This window comes from Plectropomus leopardus, chromosome 9 (genome assembly GCF_008729295.1).
Source record: "Plectropomus leopardus isolate mb chromosome 9, YSFRI_Pleo_2.0, whole genome shotgun sequence".
In the NCBI taxonomy this organism is placed as follows: domain Eukaryota; kingdom Metazoa; phylum Chordata; class Actinopteri; order Perciformes; family Serranidae; genus Plectropomus; species Plectropomus leopardus.
Genome location: NC_056471.1, coordinates 16,556,863 through 16,574,265, shown reverse-complemented (window position 1 = coordinate 16,574,265; position 17,403 = coordinate 16,556,863). Strand labels below are relative to the sequence as shown.

At 39.5% G+C, this 17,403-nt stretch overlaps 1 protein-coding gene across 3 annotated transcripts in view; it reads left to right on the top strand.

Annotated features, from left to right (window-relative positions):
* Positions 1–17,403, top strand: part of spock1 (SPARC (osteonectin), cwcv and kazal like domains proteoglycan 1) — a 132,872-nt gene that overhangs the window by 100,133 nt on the left and 15,336 nt on the right. For all 3 annotated transcript variants that reach the window (XM_042493319.1, XM_042493318.1, XM_042493317.1), the window contains 2 exons: positions 2,551–2,683; positions 7,414–7,534. In XM_042493319.1, coding sequence (XP_042349253.1) covers positions 2,551–2,683; positions 7,414–7,534 — 254 coding nt within the window. The remainder of the gene's footprint in view (positions 1–2,550; positions 2,684–7,413; positions 7,535–17,403) is intronic.

Sequence of the window (17,403 nt, the reverse complement as noted above, 5' to 3'; positions counted from 1 at the left end):
GATGTTCATTATATATTTGAGTGGTTAAAGATGACCTCAAATGCAACATTAGGGTCAATTCAGCATCAGTGTTATCTACAAAAGAAAAACCAAACTGTGGTTGCTTTGATGCGAGAGTTTCTCTCTCCTTAAACATGGAATTATTATTAAATTGAAGTAAATGCCTGTAACTCAAAATTACTATGCAAAGTTGAACTTCAATATGCTACACCCTCAGGGCATGCTAGACAAATTACACCCAGCGTGCAATAAAGTAGCATTTTGTATTTTTCTGTTAGTACTGTCTAAGAATCCAGTCTGCCTCAGTGACAGACATACAGACTCATTCTTAACATCAATTAATTTTAATCAAACTATCTGTTTGCTCTCTGGACTCTGGCAGCACCCAATTTGTTTGTGTTTCCAACCTTGTCATGTTGCCATTTTTAAGGTTTTTCAATTTTTCAGTTCAGCAACCATTTCCCCCAAAAGACATTTGAATGTTTTTTTTTGTCTCTTTCTTGGGTGTAATTGATTTCCTCAAGTCATTAGCTCCTAAGATAGTTTGAATGCCTTTCTTTGCATTGCATTAATTACAAGTCCCATTTTCTGCTTAATATGTCAAATTATTCACTTAATATGTCAAATTATTCACCTAAAATCTACATTTCCCCAACAGCATCACTCACTGAAGCTTTGGACCATAATATTATATTATCTACGGGTTAAATTAGTTGCAGTAATTAGCATAACACGGATTAAGTGTCCTCTCCAAGGGAAAATCCAAACTTTGTTGCTTTCGAGATATTTGTAAACAGATGTTGAGAAATGCAGTTAATGTGCACTACGTTGCAGCATTTTTATCTAGGAGGTGATTCATCATTGTTACTCACTGCTAACAAAATTGAAAAACAAAAACTAAAGACGCCCTGGACACACTTTGGTATTACTGTTGCGTTTACTAAGATCCAGAAGAAAATTAATTTCATAAGAAGCTGTCATAACAAAAGTCCCAAGCGTAACATATACTTCTACTTGAATTTAACTCAGCACAGACTCCTTGACATCCCCTATTGGGCGATAATGTTTGGCTGCCGGCTTGGACATCTACATTAGCAGCAAGCTATAATTCAAAGATATTATGGAGTCTTGCAGTGTTAATTGGTGTGCACCCCTGTCCTACTGTGAGGGGGCTGTAGTACTGTCAAATTAGAGCCTCTGAAGATTAGAGTAACATGGAAACTCTCAGCAGGAGGTTGAAGTACAGTGGTATATGACTGAGAGAGACAGAGAGATCACTTCCTAGTTTCTGTGTGAGGCTAATTTATCTATAAATCGTTTGCCCACTCTTCTCTCGGTAGCTGTCCTTCTCAGTGAATAATTGTCGTGCATGCGCAAATTCCCCAGCCAAGCCAGTCCTGTCTTTCAAATCAATCTAATAACTTGAACACTTCTGTGTACTTCACTGCATTTATGCAAAGAGTACTTAGGAGGAGAGGAGGAGAAGTGTGGTATTTGATGGGGAGGTAAATGAAGGGAAACATCTCAGACATCAACCTAAAATTTTCATTGTGCCTTCATCGCAACTTATCTGCCAGCACTGTTTTATTTATAAACGCAGTGTGCATGCCTAATCTGCCGTGGCAATGATTATGACTCGGCCCATGAGTGTGACACTTCTGAAGAAATAAGAAAGCGGCTGACACACTGCCTGGGATTTAAGTGTTGTAGTTATACAGAGCGTTGATGTCTCACAAGAGACTGAATGATAAGCGCTTACTCAAACCTTTTTCTTTTTTTTTTAATTGAAAAAAGCATTTATATTACAGAAAAAAAGACTTAAAAGAACATTTTGTATTCCTTCTTGTTTTTTTTTAAATGACCAGTAACAGTGGTTCCACTTGGTCAATCCAGAGTAATAGTCCACTCTTATACATATATAAATGTATGTGTTTGCTCAAGGTATTTAATTCGCGAATAGAGCAGATAGAAATGTTGTAAATAAACATTCCAGTTGTAAGCGAGACTGTGTGCGGGAGTTTTTAGATTTTAGAGCATAGCTGTGAAAGAGGTTGAATGACTTTGGAACCTCCGCCTGGTCACTTCTGGAGCTGATGTTCATTTTGCATCATTTGTTGTCGTGACATTAGTTTCTCTGTAAAGAGTCTGTCTGGCTCTAATTCCATCTCTGCTCAATGGATCAGGAGGCACCGGGGTGTCCGTGAGAGCACTTAGATAGAAAATTGCTACGAGATTTGGATCAAATGCAATTATGCTCGTTATTGAAAAGGCCCCGATGGACCAATCAGGATTCGCTCTGCTTCAGCTGACCCTGACAACCAGAAACACTTTTAAAACTTTCTGCTTAGTAGAAAACTGATTCTGCGAGTTTGGATAATTTTCCTGCCTGTAAAGTTATTACTGCACTTCAGTCTCTCATACATACATTTGTGAGAGTAATGTTAATGTTTCAGTATAAACTATATGCATGGGATGGTGTCTTTGTTTCACCGACTACACTTATCTTAACCGAAGGATTGTTTACCCTCTCGCTCTCTCTCTCTCTCTCAGTGTGAAACCAAGGAAAGGCAGTGCAGGTCACAAGCACAGGCTTGAAGCTGGTGCTCATGGGAAATGTAGGCTCTGCTCAGGACTCCAATCAAGTCCTGTGTGTGGATCTGATGGACACACATACTCCTCCAAGGTGAGTTGTTTTTTCATTCATCTCTTTTTAAGTATCACACTCATCGTCCTCCGTCTACTTTTCTCTTACTTTAAGTCCGCCATTTTCCCTTTCCTCTTTTTTTTCAGTTAGAATTATTTATCAAAAATTCATTTTGTTTTCAACCATAAAAGCAAGGACAAGATTGCTTCAAAACATGCAACAGCACTTGAAGAGTTGCTGAATTATATGTTAGAAATATTTGAAATTATGTGTACTTCGATTTTTTAATTTTTCTTTTTAATGGTATTTTAATTGTAGTCATATATTGTCACCTTTTCACGCTGCTCCCCTGTCTTTCTCCTGCCTCCTCTTCTCACCCTGCTGTCCCGTTTTACCATCTATGTATTAAATCCTGTCCACCTCCACTGTGTTGAATTTGGCAGTACATTTCATTGTCAGTTATGCAAATGACCAAGAACAGGGTCAGCCATCAGAGGTCTTTCTAGCAGCTAAAAAACATCTCTGGACAATTTGGAAAACCTCTCCAACCTCCATCCTCTCATCTAACTCTAGGCCCATTTCCAGCCAATAAGCTCTGCCCATAATCTCATTCTGTGCTACATTAAATTAAGCATTGCCACAAACTCACAATGTCATTATGGAAGAGAAAACAAAGGAAAGAAGGAAATGAGCAGATGAAGTTCAGACCGAGTTGAGCAGAGAAATCAGGTGACTGACAAAGACAGAAGTGAAGCATTGTGGGTCTGTCCTTGGTATAACACACTGCTGATTCTTATTGACATCTACATTTATATTATTTTAGTTGCAAGGGGTGAAGCACAATCCGATACACATGAACCTCAAACAAATGGACAATATACGACATCTCTTGAGCTGAATCAAAGTTATTGTGACAGCAATATTGGCAAAGTAGAGCGAGCTATGAGCTTTCAGGACACCTGCGCATTGCTGTCACTTACTCAGTGTCATTTATTAATTGTAGCATAGTTGTGTCAGAGGAGACAGGATCAATAAAAAGCAAACCTTTGAGCGAAGGAGTTGAACTGAGGTCATGTTTACTATGCTGGGAGGCTTCTTGTACATCCACATATCATCTGTGTTTTTCAGCTCAGCTCTGCAGAAAAGACAGACATTTAGTGGTTGTTTCAGATCAAATTCAGAAGTTTCAAATCAGAAGTATAGTATAACAATCAATTTATTGTCACATGACAAGCCAATATCAGATGGCATTGTACATTTATGCAAACCACAGATATTTAACATCTGTATGTTATCATGTAGCAGAAGTGTTGAAACTTTATGTTTCTTTGCATTTCAGCAATGTTGGATAACATGTGGTTATGTTTAGGCACAAAAAATACTTGGTTATGGTTTGGAAAAGTTTTGGGTTAAAAAACTCAGTTGGGTGACATAATCACAGCTGGAAATGCTGCCAGTGTCTCCCCAAAAACTGGGGAGACACTTGTTGGTCTGCTGCTTGGCAGCTGTCTTGCCTGAGTGTCACGCCATCCATGATGCCCTCCACCCTCCAAAAACTAAGTCAGCTCACATGCATGTAGTAAGACCTATGTCACTTTGGAAATGTTGATGTGATGCATGTGGAGCGTACAAATGTAACATATCTGTGGTTTACAATGCCAACATTGTCTGCCAACGGGGCAACACATAAAATCAAGTAAGGTGCAATTCCAGTGAAATGTAATCCTATCAGTTCCTACGCTTTGTGCACTGAAATTTAATTACAATTATTTGATCATTTTTGCATCCGTCATTGCTCTTTTTACACTTCAGGCTGCCGCTTTATAACTGTCCATGCTTCCAGACTGCAGCCTTAATTTGTAGGCTGCAGTGTGTGTGTGTGTGTGTGTGTGTGTGTGTGTGTGTGTGTTTTTATTGCATCCCACATGATTGTGGTAATCCAAGGTCTCTAGTTTGGGAACAATTGAACTGTAGTTTTTGCTACAGCGATTGGGAGTTTCAACCCCTTGTGTGAAGAAGTCAGGACAAAGGCTTTCCTAATGACCTACCTGCCTGAGGCTTTGCTGAGGAGAAGTATTGAAGAAGAAACAAGAGGAAGAACAAAAGGAAGGGGAGGGCTGGGCGGTCCCTGTGGTCGCTGCGGTAATTTAGTTGGAGGGGTTCAGTTAGCTGGTGGAGTGATGGGTCCCTGTGGCCCAACTTAAACTCTGCTCACCAGTGAGCTGCTGGTCTCAAGCTTATTCATGTTTTATTATTACATTACATGCCTCCCTCATCGTGACCGCACACACACACTCAATATCCTATTAAGAGGACAGTGCTCTTATCTCCTGAGAGGCTTCAGCCCACTAAGTTTAGTCCATTACTTCCCTCCTCTTAAATCATCCCTCCTCTCTCCTCTCCTCTCCTCTCCTCTCCTCTCCTCTCCTCTCCTCTCCTCTTCTCTATTTTTACTCCACTGAGTCAGGTGTTAAAACACTGTTTCATCAAAACCACATTAACCCCTGGAGAGAGACAAACATAAAGATTCATGGGGCCTCTCAGTGTGCTGACAGTGACTGGGGGAGGTCATCCATTTCCTTGTGTCTCTCGCTCTCGCTCTCTGTCTCTCTCCCCAGACGGCAAATTCAATATGTTGAGAACAGGACAGAGCGCTGTTCTTTTGTCAACAAATTTCATTAAGCAACATTAGCAGCGCTACCAAAGAGGTGACAGGGAGGAAATGATGGATTTGAATTACAACATGGGAAATGAAACTGCTGGCAGGAGGAGGCTAAGCCTGTGTGTGATGATCTGTGCATGATACGTGTGCAGATGTTTATGCACAGTCATGGTCTCACCCTGACAAATCCTGTCGTCATCATTTCGCAAACAGAATTTACATAACTCATTTCAGATTTCATTATTCCTCTTGGAAGGATCTTGTAATTGGATTTTTTTCCCCCAACTAGTCCAAACAATTTCTTACCCCTCACTTACCTGAAATGAGATTTATGCTGTTAAATTACATTCCAAAGTAGTCCATCTTGCTTTTTTTCATTGCATTCGGTTTGTACTGCAGTGAATAATAGAATGTCACTGGGCATCTCTGTGTCTAATGGTGTGTCTACATGGCTGCCTAATGGACACATCTGTTCATCGAAGATAAATGACCAATCCTGTCTCAGCAAATCTTTCCCCTAATCAGCTCGACACAAAAAAGTTTGAAATTCAAAGTTTTTAGTTTGGTTGTAGTCACATACTTGGGGCTCTGTTATAACATGCTGACACATCCTGTAGAATACAGTAAGTGTCAAGAATTCATGATTCTTCCTTATCTGTGCTGTAAATTTATCTCATATAAAGCTGTTCTGCACTGTCATGAAGTATAGCAGATCTAAATATGAGCAGTCATACTTGATGCAGCATTAGCCTCAAATCATCCTGACTTTAGTCCTGTGGCCAACTGATGAGGTCATCACATAACAACACTTATGCTCCTTGTCGTCTCACACGGACACACGGAGACTGCCTCTAGCATCTGCGTGAGAAGCACTTTTTTCAACTATCTCTCAATGTTAACCCATGTGTGCCAATATTAGACAACTGATGTAGTATAAAGAGCGAGGAAGATAGGAAAAGACAGGACTTTCACGCAGGAAACCGCTGTTTGTTTCCTGTGTAAAACCAACAGTTGAAGTTGACTTATTTTAATGTAACATTAATAGATGCGTCTAACCATATTCCCTTAACAAATCAACGTATCCTCATACAACAGTCCGTATAATATTGTAAGAAAAATGCACACACAACAGTTTGTATAACCTATGGATTATGTTACATCCTTAACATAACGTTATTTCATGAAGGTAAAGTTACGGTGATTAGGTTTAGGAGAAGAATCATGGTGATGCCATACCTTAAAATGACTCAGAGCTCACTATAAGTTTACACAGTTCCCAACACTGGTCTTCTTTTGTGACCAGTCCACTGCCCCAATCTGCCTCCTAACTTGACCACATGGAACTGCTTCCTTCTTACTCCCATCGGTACATTGGTGCAGCCTTCCAAATTACGTGGGTAATGCACAAATTACTGTCTCATGATTACCGAGGATATGTACACATTTTGGTGCAATATTTTTTGAAGGAAAATGCACAAACAGCATTAAGAACAGCCGAAACAAATATAATTATTTTAACCCAAACCGTGTTTTTTTTAAACCTAAGAAGTTATTTTGCCTAAGTATTACTGTGACCATTTTACAACATAAGTTATGTGTTTTTCCCATGAGACAGTTGTGGTCTGCTTACGACACCAAAGGATGCCTTGAGCATCGATATCAGACAGTGAGGGGGCTTCCCATAATGAAACTCAGTACAACCAGGAAATTAGATCTACAATGCCTGGTCATTTCCTAGGTCTTTTAATGTCTATTTGTAGTCTGCAGAAAGGTAGCCGTGTTTCGCCTGGTTTAAGATAACAGATTTTGATCTTGAGTACCTTGCAGGGTCGAAATATTGCCTTTTTTTTCAACTCTAGTAAAGTATTCCACACACTCAATTTTATTCATCTCCAAGCCCAAGGCAAAATAACAGTGATGACAGCAGCTGGATTGTTTTCTTAGACTTCAGAGAGCACCTCCAGAGCCACAGAAGAGGTTATACAACAGTTTTTACTGACCAAGTATTCCCCGTGACAAGTATACGGATCCTTATGTGGAGTTCCCAGTCTTTGATTATATGAAATAACGCCTCCATTACTTATGTTTTTGTATTTTTGTCTTACAGTGTAAATTGGAGTTCCAGAACTGCCTGTCGGGTAAAACCATCTCAGTTAAATGTGATGGATTGTGTCCCTGTTTGCCTGGTCTGGATCTCAGCAAACCATCACATAAGAACGAAAAGGCTGGTGAGTACTGCAGCTTCCTCTCTGATAAGCACCTGTTTTTTTTTGTTTTTGTTTTTTAACAAACAGCTATCTCTTTCGTTTCCTTTTGACAACACACACAGCAACATCTGTGGATTTAAGTCAAATGACTTCTCATTTAGATTGCTACGGAGTTAGTCTTTCTTATGTCTATGTCCATTTCCTCTGTCGTGAGGCACTTTTGGTTCAGGTGGATGTTTCAGAAAACATGACTACACCACACACATTCATACACACACACACACACACACACACACACACACTCTCTTTCACTGGTAATCCCTCAAATTCTCCAGCGATTCACGGTGTTTCCATTCCTCTCCTGTCACCTCTCCCCTTACTCATGTTATATTCTTCCCCTCCCATCCCATCAGCCACACACCCCCTACCCCACCAGTTTTCTGACAGCTACAGGGAGCAGTGATGGAGTGAGTGTGTGTATCTTATTGTTTGTCATGAAAATAGGATTTCAGTAGATGAATGGAGAGATTCTAGAGCAGAAATACAATCTAAAGGAAAGCAGCACAGAAAAGAATGGATTGTCATCGTTACAGGCGTCCTCTCTCCCAGATGGGGAGTTTTGGGATGGTTTTTACTTAGGCTGCAGTGTGTGTGTGTGTGTGTGTGTGTGTGTGTGTGTGTGTGTGTGTGTGTGTGTGTGTGTGTGTGTGTGTGTGTGTGTGTGTGTGTGTGTGCGTGTGTGCTGAAAGTCTTTCTACCGATCTATCTATCTAGTTGCGATATTGAATATTTGGATGTGCTAAAACTCATCATACACAAATACACACATATTCTACCCACACAGGTCTTTCTAATCACTCTTTGATTAGGAGGCATTTAGAGGAATCCCGAGGTTCATCAGGCACATTTCATACAAACGAAATGTGTCTGATAATTAATGACGGCTCCCTCTTTATCTTACACTCTCCTTCATTAGTTTTAGGCTGAGTGATGGAGAGAACAGAGAGTGATTTTGTAACGGAGAAGTGTTTTACCAACTTGACTGCTGCCTAATTAATTCCCCTCCATCTTTGCTATACAGAAACTATAATTATGTGTTTGGTTTGCTGAGAGCTTGACTCTGGGAGTGAACAGCCTGGATGAGTTTGTGTGAAGAGAAAGATAATCTATTTTCAGATCTTGGACAATGTCAGTGTTCAGTACCACACTTAGTTTTACTTTCTACTTTGACTCTTTTCTCAAAGTTTTCTATTTAGACCTACGTTATTTTCCTGTTTCCCCTCTTTCCCTCTGGCTTGATCTCCTTCTCATGAATGTCACAGAAGTTTTCAGCACAGTCTGTCCTCAGACCATCAGTGAGATAGCAGGTCCAAATGTTTGTGCATTCAGAGGTAGCAGAGATGATAGAATCTCTCATTAGATCAGCAACACAAAATGGTAAACAGATGGCAGTAGGTGAGGAAGACACTGTGTGTGTATGTGTGTGTGTGTGCGCGCACGTGCGTGCATGTGCATGTCAGATTGTGTTCCTATGGTAACAGCCAAAAGATTGCAACAGTTCGGTATCTACGATCACTCCCCTATATTTACTGATAGCCACAAGTTCAAACTGCATATTCTGCACATTTATACCAGACTGGTAAATATCTGTCTTGACACAACACCTGCATCTTCTTCTAGGTTCATAAACTCCACTCCACTTTGACAGCAGACAGGGTGGCTATATTTTTCACACCACAGGAGTGGTTTGTTGCTATGTTGCTTTCACACTGAAGATTCAGAATGTCAGATGGTGTGGACAGCATGAAAATGTAAGCCTCATTTCCAATGCACAAAAAAACAGCTAACACTCGCAAACATTGGCTTTTTAATGCAATGAAAATGTGTACAATCAGCATTAGTGAAAACACAAAACCCGGGTGAGCGCAGTAATTTAAGCTCCTTAACTGGCAAGATGCAATGACGAGCTGACAGCGCTGTCACTAATTACTCTCCATCTCCTCCTAAGCAGCGCTAAACATGGATCCAAGTTAGTCAGCATCGACTTTAAAAAAAAGGGGGACTGAATAAGTAAGAGATATATAAAGAGAAGAAACCACTAAAACCACTGTTTTTGAAGATCTGAAGATCAGAACAACCCCCCCCCCTCTGAACCCCCCCCGCACACACACACACACACACACACACACACACACCCCAGCTGACAGAAAGGCAGACCTGTGTGCTGCAGCGGTTGGTCACTTTAATTCGTGTTGCAGCAAGTGTAAAAAACATATAAAACAGAAACATCTGTGTTTATAAAAAAAAAAGCGTGCATGTGCTAATTTAGTAGGAAAGGGGTAATACTGAGTCATTATGGATTGGACTATGGCAAACTAACTTTATGTCTTGAAAATAATATAGCAGCAACTATCAATAAAAGACCCACTAGGAGGCTAATAGGCTCTAAACTGTGACGCATTCCAACAAATCCATGCTGAAGTCAACTTACAACTGGAGTAGCTTTAGCAAGACAAGATGTGATGAGACAAAGCAAATGTTACAAGAAGGTCAATGGAAAATTTCGGATGCAAAACTTACACTCTTTCTTAGAGGTTCGTTCCTAAATCCTATCTGATGCTCTACACTAAAATTTGATCGCTGCTGTTCAAAGAAACAGAGCGTTCTATTTCTACATGAATTAAAACAGTTAGGTTTACCACACACTTACTCCACTCGGCGCTCTGCTGATTCCACTCCCCTGAGTGCCCATAGCATGGCCTTCTGCCCCAAGAGTGTGAGGCTCTGAATGACTGAACGGTAAATTCCAGCAGCGCTCTGAATTTACAAACAGCCAGAGAGCAGTCCGGCACTCAGAGTGAGGATTTCCATTTTTCCTAAGTGCCACCACACAAGTAAACAGATAAAGTAATGTGAAACCACATCCATGTGCTCATTAAGAATACAGGAGGTGAAACTAACCAAAAAACGTCTGCAGCTTAAACAAATAATTAGCAACACAGGCTAAATACACATCCTGGCTCCTACAAATAAATACAAACTGTTTATCATTTTTGGGTTGTATTATCTTTAATGTCACAATAACTGTTCCAAAGCACAATTGGGTATACTGGTAAATGCACATGGCTGCAATAAGAGAAAATGATGTTTAATGATATACATTGGTCATTTTCATCAAACAGTTTTATGACATATTTTAAAGTATATTTTGGTTTGGTTTTGAGACATTCCCAGTAACCTCATAAAATGTCACCCAGATAAAGCATAATGATGATGAAATTCATTTATATTTACTGTATGTACTGAAGTAGTATGAAAAAGGAAATATTCAGTGTAATGTGTGTGTGTGTGTGTGTGTGTGTGTGTGTGTGTGTGTTAGTGTTAGCCTGATTGAAAACACCTGATTTGACTTCACTGCAGGGTGAAGTGAAGTGTGTGTTAGAAATCAGTCCCACCTTCATTGACTCACCACTCACTTATGTAACAGATCCTCACAGTTCACTCTAGTCAGAGAAAACAGGAAAGTACCAATTCCAACATATTTTTTCCCCACAGATGTGTTGTCACACAACTGTTAAATACTAAAATAATAGTAAAATAATAATCTTAATTTAATAATAACTTCATTTAAAAAGCACTTTTTGAGATTTATTTTGCAAAGTGCTCCAGAGAGGCAGCAAAATAAAACAGACAAGTCATAAAATCAGCAGGTTCTACAGAAATAATTAGACTTTATGACATGTTTTGTTTACAATAACAAAAGTTCATTTAAAAAAGACTGAGTGTGTGTTATACCCATTTAAAAAATGTAACCACTTTACTTTGCTGTCAGACAACCCTTGCAGATGGGGAACTGAAGCTGTTACCTCAAACTGCATTGACAAAAACAATAATTATACTTCGCAGAACATGGGAGTTGCTGGTCTACCAGTGTCTCAATTAGTAGTTGTGTAAAGTGGTGAAATATTCCAAATATGGCCTACACTTCCAAACATAACTTACACTTAAATTAATATTGATCTTTTTTTGACAGCATTATATTGCGCATCAAATTCATACACAAATAAAATGGCATAGGGTAAATGTAAGAACTATATAATAAATAGGAAGTGATTTTAGACGAAGCCCAATCATACAACATGCTTTATTCTTATGTAGAATAGTTCAAATGTATATTTATCATTTTTGTATGATTAAAAGAATCTCTGATCTCTGATACTGGCATCACAGTAGCTATGTCCATTGTTTATAGTGTATTTCCCGAAGAAATTAGTTTTGTCATTATTATTGCTACTAGGAGGAAGATAACCAGTCTCTGCCATGAATGTCAACTCAACTGGAACAGTTAGCGAGTATGTACTGTAATATGGTCCGTGTCAAAGAAAGCAGCGTCCTCAGATTCAACTGACAGTAGAAAGCAATGAGGCACCCTGAAAAGAGCTTTTAAAAGAAATGAAGAAGAGGAAGAGAGGAAGAATTCAGACAACATTTAGGTGAATGTCTGTCTTCCCTTCTTCTCTCTCGCTCACACTCATTTCCTCCGTTCTGATTGATAGTTGTAGATGCTACAGTAAGTGTGTGCTGCAATGCTGTTTATTTGGAGTGTGGGGTGAATATTGTTTTTTATTTGACGGGTAAGAGTGGAAGGCTTCAAATAACCCATCTTTGGAGCACCTTTGCCTCAACCACACTAATAACCTTTATTTTTCACAGTGTTAGTGAGTGTGTAGGGAACGTGTCTCCACCTCTGTCTGTTGTTCATTTATTTTCTGTCTCATGCCTCCAATCCATCATTTTGCAGTGTTGGGTTTTAGTTCTTTGTCACATTTTTCTGCCCTTTCATTCATCACACAGAGAACCATGAGAGATGCATGTTTATTTTAAACCTTATCGTTGCTATTCAAATTGGGTCAAATTGGCACAAATAGATGCTGCGACGTCACAAGGAAGAAACTGTCTGGAGCTGAGAGAAATTAGAAAAAAATGTCAAAGACTGGGCCATAATGACACGTTAATTTTATATGTTAATTGCTAAATTTGATCTAATCTTTATTTTAATGACTAATTAAGATCCTTCTTAATGATCACATAAACCTGATTTGCTCAGAAAAATCAATTGCTGCTGTTTGCCTGTTTGTCAGTGAAGGTTAACACATTGACACAGAGATTTAATTTGATCTGTCATTCACCCCTGAGGGAGCACCGCTGTGACGCCGAACATCATCACTCTCTCACATAAAACAATGCCTCGAGCTGACACAAAGCAATTCGACTGGTGATCATGTGTAAAGGCCTCAGTCCGTACTGTTTGTGGTCAAAGAGATTTTTTTTAAACAATAATTTCCTCTCAGCCACTGCTGAACAAAGACATTGACAAAACAGAGAGAACTGTTAGAGGCTGAATGGGCTAAATCCCCTCGCTAAATTAAATTTTTCCTGGCAATTCTGTCTCGCAGCTCCACAGAGAGCGCATAGGAGGACAGATTGTGCTCTCCTCTTTTCTGCCTCCACACTTCCTATCCTCTCCTAACACATGCCAATAGCTTAGGGAGTGCTGACTAGTGTGAAGTGTCTGTGGAGCATTTTTAGTATGTCCTCTTGAGACTTGAGGGAAAAAGAACTGCATTGGTCATTTGTTCAAACGCCCAAAACAAACCATGTTTACAGCTTTCTGACAAGCTACCTCGTGTGGCCAGGGCGTTGTTATGGTGATGCAAAATCTCTCAGAGAGGATGTCAGGTGGATGGCTGAACATACAACTTTGGCACTGAAGACAACTGCTTGCCTCTTTTCTCCCACCAACAGTCAATGTTTTTAGCCATGGCACATTCGCATCATATAATTTAGGCCATAATGATGACCAGCTGAGTGTGGAAAATGGTTTCAACAAAGGTGTCAACAAGTCGCCAGTAAAATGTCTTAAAAGCCATCTAAATTATAGACGGTATAAAGAAAATGGATATAGCCTCCAGGTCTGAAAAATGAAGCCAATGCAGAAGTGTCTTAAACCTGCATTCTCTCCAATGGCCAGCAAAGGCTGACATCACTGGTTGTAAAAAGTAGTCTGATTGTGTCTATAAGAAAATTACCCTACTTCTCGCTTGATTTATTACCTCAGTAAACATATTCCTAGGGCTCTCCCAAAAACCAGTTGGGGCATCTAAGCTTCATTGAGAAATCATAGCTTCCAGGGGAGGGGCTCTCTGTTACTGTGCAGGTCACAAAAAGTATGCCTTGCAAGATGTGTTTTTTTTTCTTAATTAATTGAGGAAAATGTTTTAAGATTAAAAATCTCTTTTTCAGGAGTGTCTTGGGTAAAACAGGCAGCAACATAAGCTATAGACAGACAGCATATAACTAAAAAAGCTATAACTTTTCAGGTAATTTTCCACGCTGGCTGTAGATTTGCAGTATGCCAGTTTGTTATATCTGGCACTTAACTTTTTGGAGGTCATCTTTGTATTTTAAAACTACTTAACATGCTTAACATTTTCAACATCTTTTTAGTACAAGTCTGCCAATACAAAACTGTCATATTCACAAAACTAGGCCAATCATTAAGTTTAAAAATGTTTATCTGCAAATAACCAATAATTAATTTGGTGTATAATGAATTATGCTGGATTAGCATTTCATAATTTATGGGCTAGTTGGGATTTTGGCATAATGTTGCAGAAAATGGAGCATTAAATACTTATTTGGACATTGACTACCATGGCAACATTGAAGCTTTGAAGCATTTTGGTCAGCCCAAATCAATAGTTGCAGGTCTTAATACAGCCTGCAAATATGATCCCATTTAGAGTAAAACAGACCATAAAGCAGGGTGTGCGTTAGGGCGTGGTTACCTTGTCATTGACAAGTTGGGCGTGTAGTTTCTTCAGGTTCTCAGTCAGATCCACTCCTCGCTTCCCTACAGCTTTACTGTCTTGTCCAAAGATGGTCCCTTCTTGTTCCAAAAATCCAAGATGACAGCCAAAAATGCCATACTTCAAAGCGGTAATCCAAAAGAAAAAAAAAAGGGTGACGTCACAGTGCTGCATCCTGTTCTTTATCTAGACTATGATGTAAAAAAGTAAGTAACACCAAAGCAGCCAACTCAACTACTTTAAAAGAAGTTTGCACTGTCCATCTTCATCTGGTTTCACTTGTTTGTAAAGTGCTTCAAACACTAAATAAGTGATACACCAATAAAAAAAAAAGATGCTAATGTAAGCTGTTTATCTGGTACGACTGCAAAGATAGAAATGGAGTTATCCTCTTCAGAACAATGCCCAAGTCACAATGACAGGAGACTTTCCTTTACAGCCCTTGTTCACTTGCACAGTTGTTGCCGCTTAGGTTGCCTCATTAGCCATCTGCACAGGGCTTATTGAGACTTTGAAGACTATCTTGACTGACACCACTAGAGTGGACTCATGTAACAGGCTTTTTTCAAAGGAGACATTTTGACATGAGACAATAGGAAAAACACTGGTGTAAAAAAATACATGAATGATTGATGAATAACATACAAAATAATATCATGAGAGTTTTACCTCAGAGGTCATAAAACTCAGTTGGAACTGTCTTGAGTCAGTCTTCGTCTATTATAAGTGTTTGGCTCATGCTAATAGTAAAGTTCAAGCACGAGAATATTGTTTACAACCAATAGCTGCGTTCTCTCCACCACAAAACAAGAAGCAGCAAACCAGGTAGACAGTAAACATGACTGGGTTTCCGGTGAGCCGCAAGAACGTGATTGATTTTAATAGTGTTCCCAAAGTCTTCAGTGTATGGTAAGCATCAGCTGTTTAAGTTTTAGGCTCCTGGTATTGTGTGTGTTGACTCACTGTCATACCTTCATGGCTTACTGGACACTTAAACTGAACAGAGCTCTAGTTAATGACATTAGTCATAACTATGTTTTGGAAGCAAAAACAAATTCCTTTTTTTAATTATTGTTTGGAAATTGTCTGTGGTTGGGCATAACTACTTCATAATCAACACTAACTGAGCTTAACCTTCATAAATTGTTGAGGAAGCAAATATTTAGTAAAATGAGCTCACTTCCAAAAATAGTTTCACTTCTAAGTTTAAAACTTCTGTTTCTGACTCTCTTCTTTGCTGATGTCTCACCTCTATCTCTACCTGTCTCGCTGTCCGTGCAGACAGTGTATTACTGATCATTATCTGAGCTAACCTTAACTCACTGCCAGAGAGATTGTTCTGGAGAGCTGATAGCTTGAGGCAAAGAAAATCAAACATACCCTTGTATCTTTTTAATGAATCTGACCTTCTATCTTCCTCATATCTCCTATCCGACTGTCTCAGTCCATTTCTTTCTCCCTCTGTTACCTTGTTAAAAAAGTGTCACCTTTCTCCGCCGCTTCCTATCGTTCCTCTCTCCCTTGCCATCTGCCTTTCATCTTGATCTGATCAGACCATGCTCCTGATGTCTCAAGGTGATCACCGCATGCTTTTCCTCTGTCTGGATTAAGAGCCATTTCTTCTCTTTTATATGACAAACTCAGTTAATCATATATAAATGATAAAGGAGGCTCATGTCGGGATACAAAGTCTCACTTTTCCTGATGTTTGGAGTTATGTATCAGGTAGTCTGGAGGACTCATTTATCTCACGACCTAAACCGGCCTGGAGGAACTGCCACTGTATGTAATTTGGCAATGTTGCACTCAATCACCTCCTCACACAACCACACCATCTGATGATGGAGCTAGACTGCTGCATATTTGTGCCAAACTTATAGGAAACAAAGAGGATCTCCAATCATCAAAATGGACACTGATTGTAAATTGAATTTCTGTCTGTCAAACAGTTTTGACAATTAATAAATGATTAATTGATATGTCGCATTTTTGGTTTGGAGATTTTATGCCTCGTTAAACTGGGTGTTTTCATTACATAAGATAGATTTTAAGTAGCACTATGATGAAAAAAAGATTACAGAAGTTACATTTTCATAAGATTCAGCAAGAAAACTTCTAGTTGTAATACAAATATACATAGCTTCAGCTCTTTATAGCTCATCATTAATCAAATCAACAGCAGCTTTCCCTTGCCCTGTAACATAGGTTTTTAATCTGTGAGGCGCATCTTGCCAGGCAAGCACTGCAAAGTTGAAGGGGAGGTGTGGAGGGACAGACATGAGGCAAAGATACTGCATGAGGTGAAAGAGAAATAAGTGAAAGTTAGTTCATTTAGCTTGGCTTGCAGTTCCACTCGCCTACCAACAAGTCAGCTATAGGAGCTGCAGCAGCGGTCAGCTCATGGAGGCTCTCTAAAACCCGTAGAGAACGATTGCTGCAATTTGCATCAAGGACGACACTCATCTCAGAGTCAAAACCCAGTCAAATCTGAACACACAGACTTTGTATATATTTCACATGATATACACATTATGTTTGTTATGACTCACACCTTCCAAGAATATCATTATCCCTTGTCTCGCATAGCCAGACCTGTCTCACTGGAGAGAGTGCTGGCTGAACCCATCATAATGCTGCACTACAGGGGAAAATAAAAAAATAAAAAAGCATGACTTGTTTACATTTCTTTAAACCAGTCACAATAGTTTTGGTTTGGAATAAGTGCGGTATGCACCCTTAGCAAAATAGTGTCAGGAGGGAGTCTGTTTTAGTGGAACATTTGCACATGGGGGGCCAAGCCATGGTGTTAAAATGGCTAAATCCCTGTAAGAGAAAATGTGACATAAAACTTAAAGAAGTTGAAGGTTGCATAGTCGGAGGTTGTTGTTTTGTGCACAGCGTTAAAATTGAATGTGGAGAAAGGTCTGGCTATGTAAGACACATAGCAAAGGAGATTCTAAAAACAGTCATACGCAGGGAGAGGAAGATGGGGAGGTGAATTCTGTTTGAAATAGACAGCCA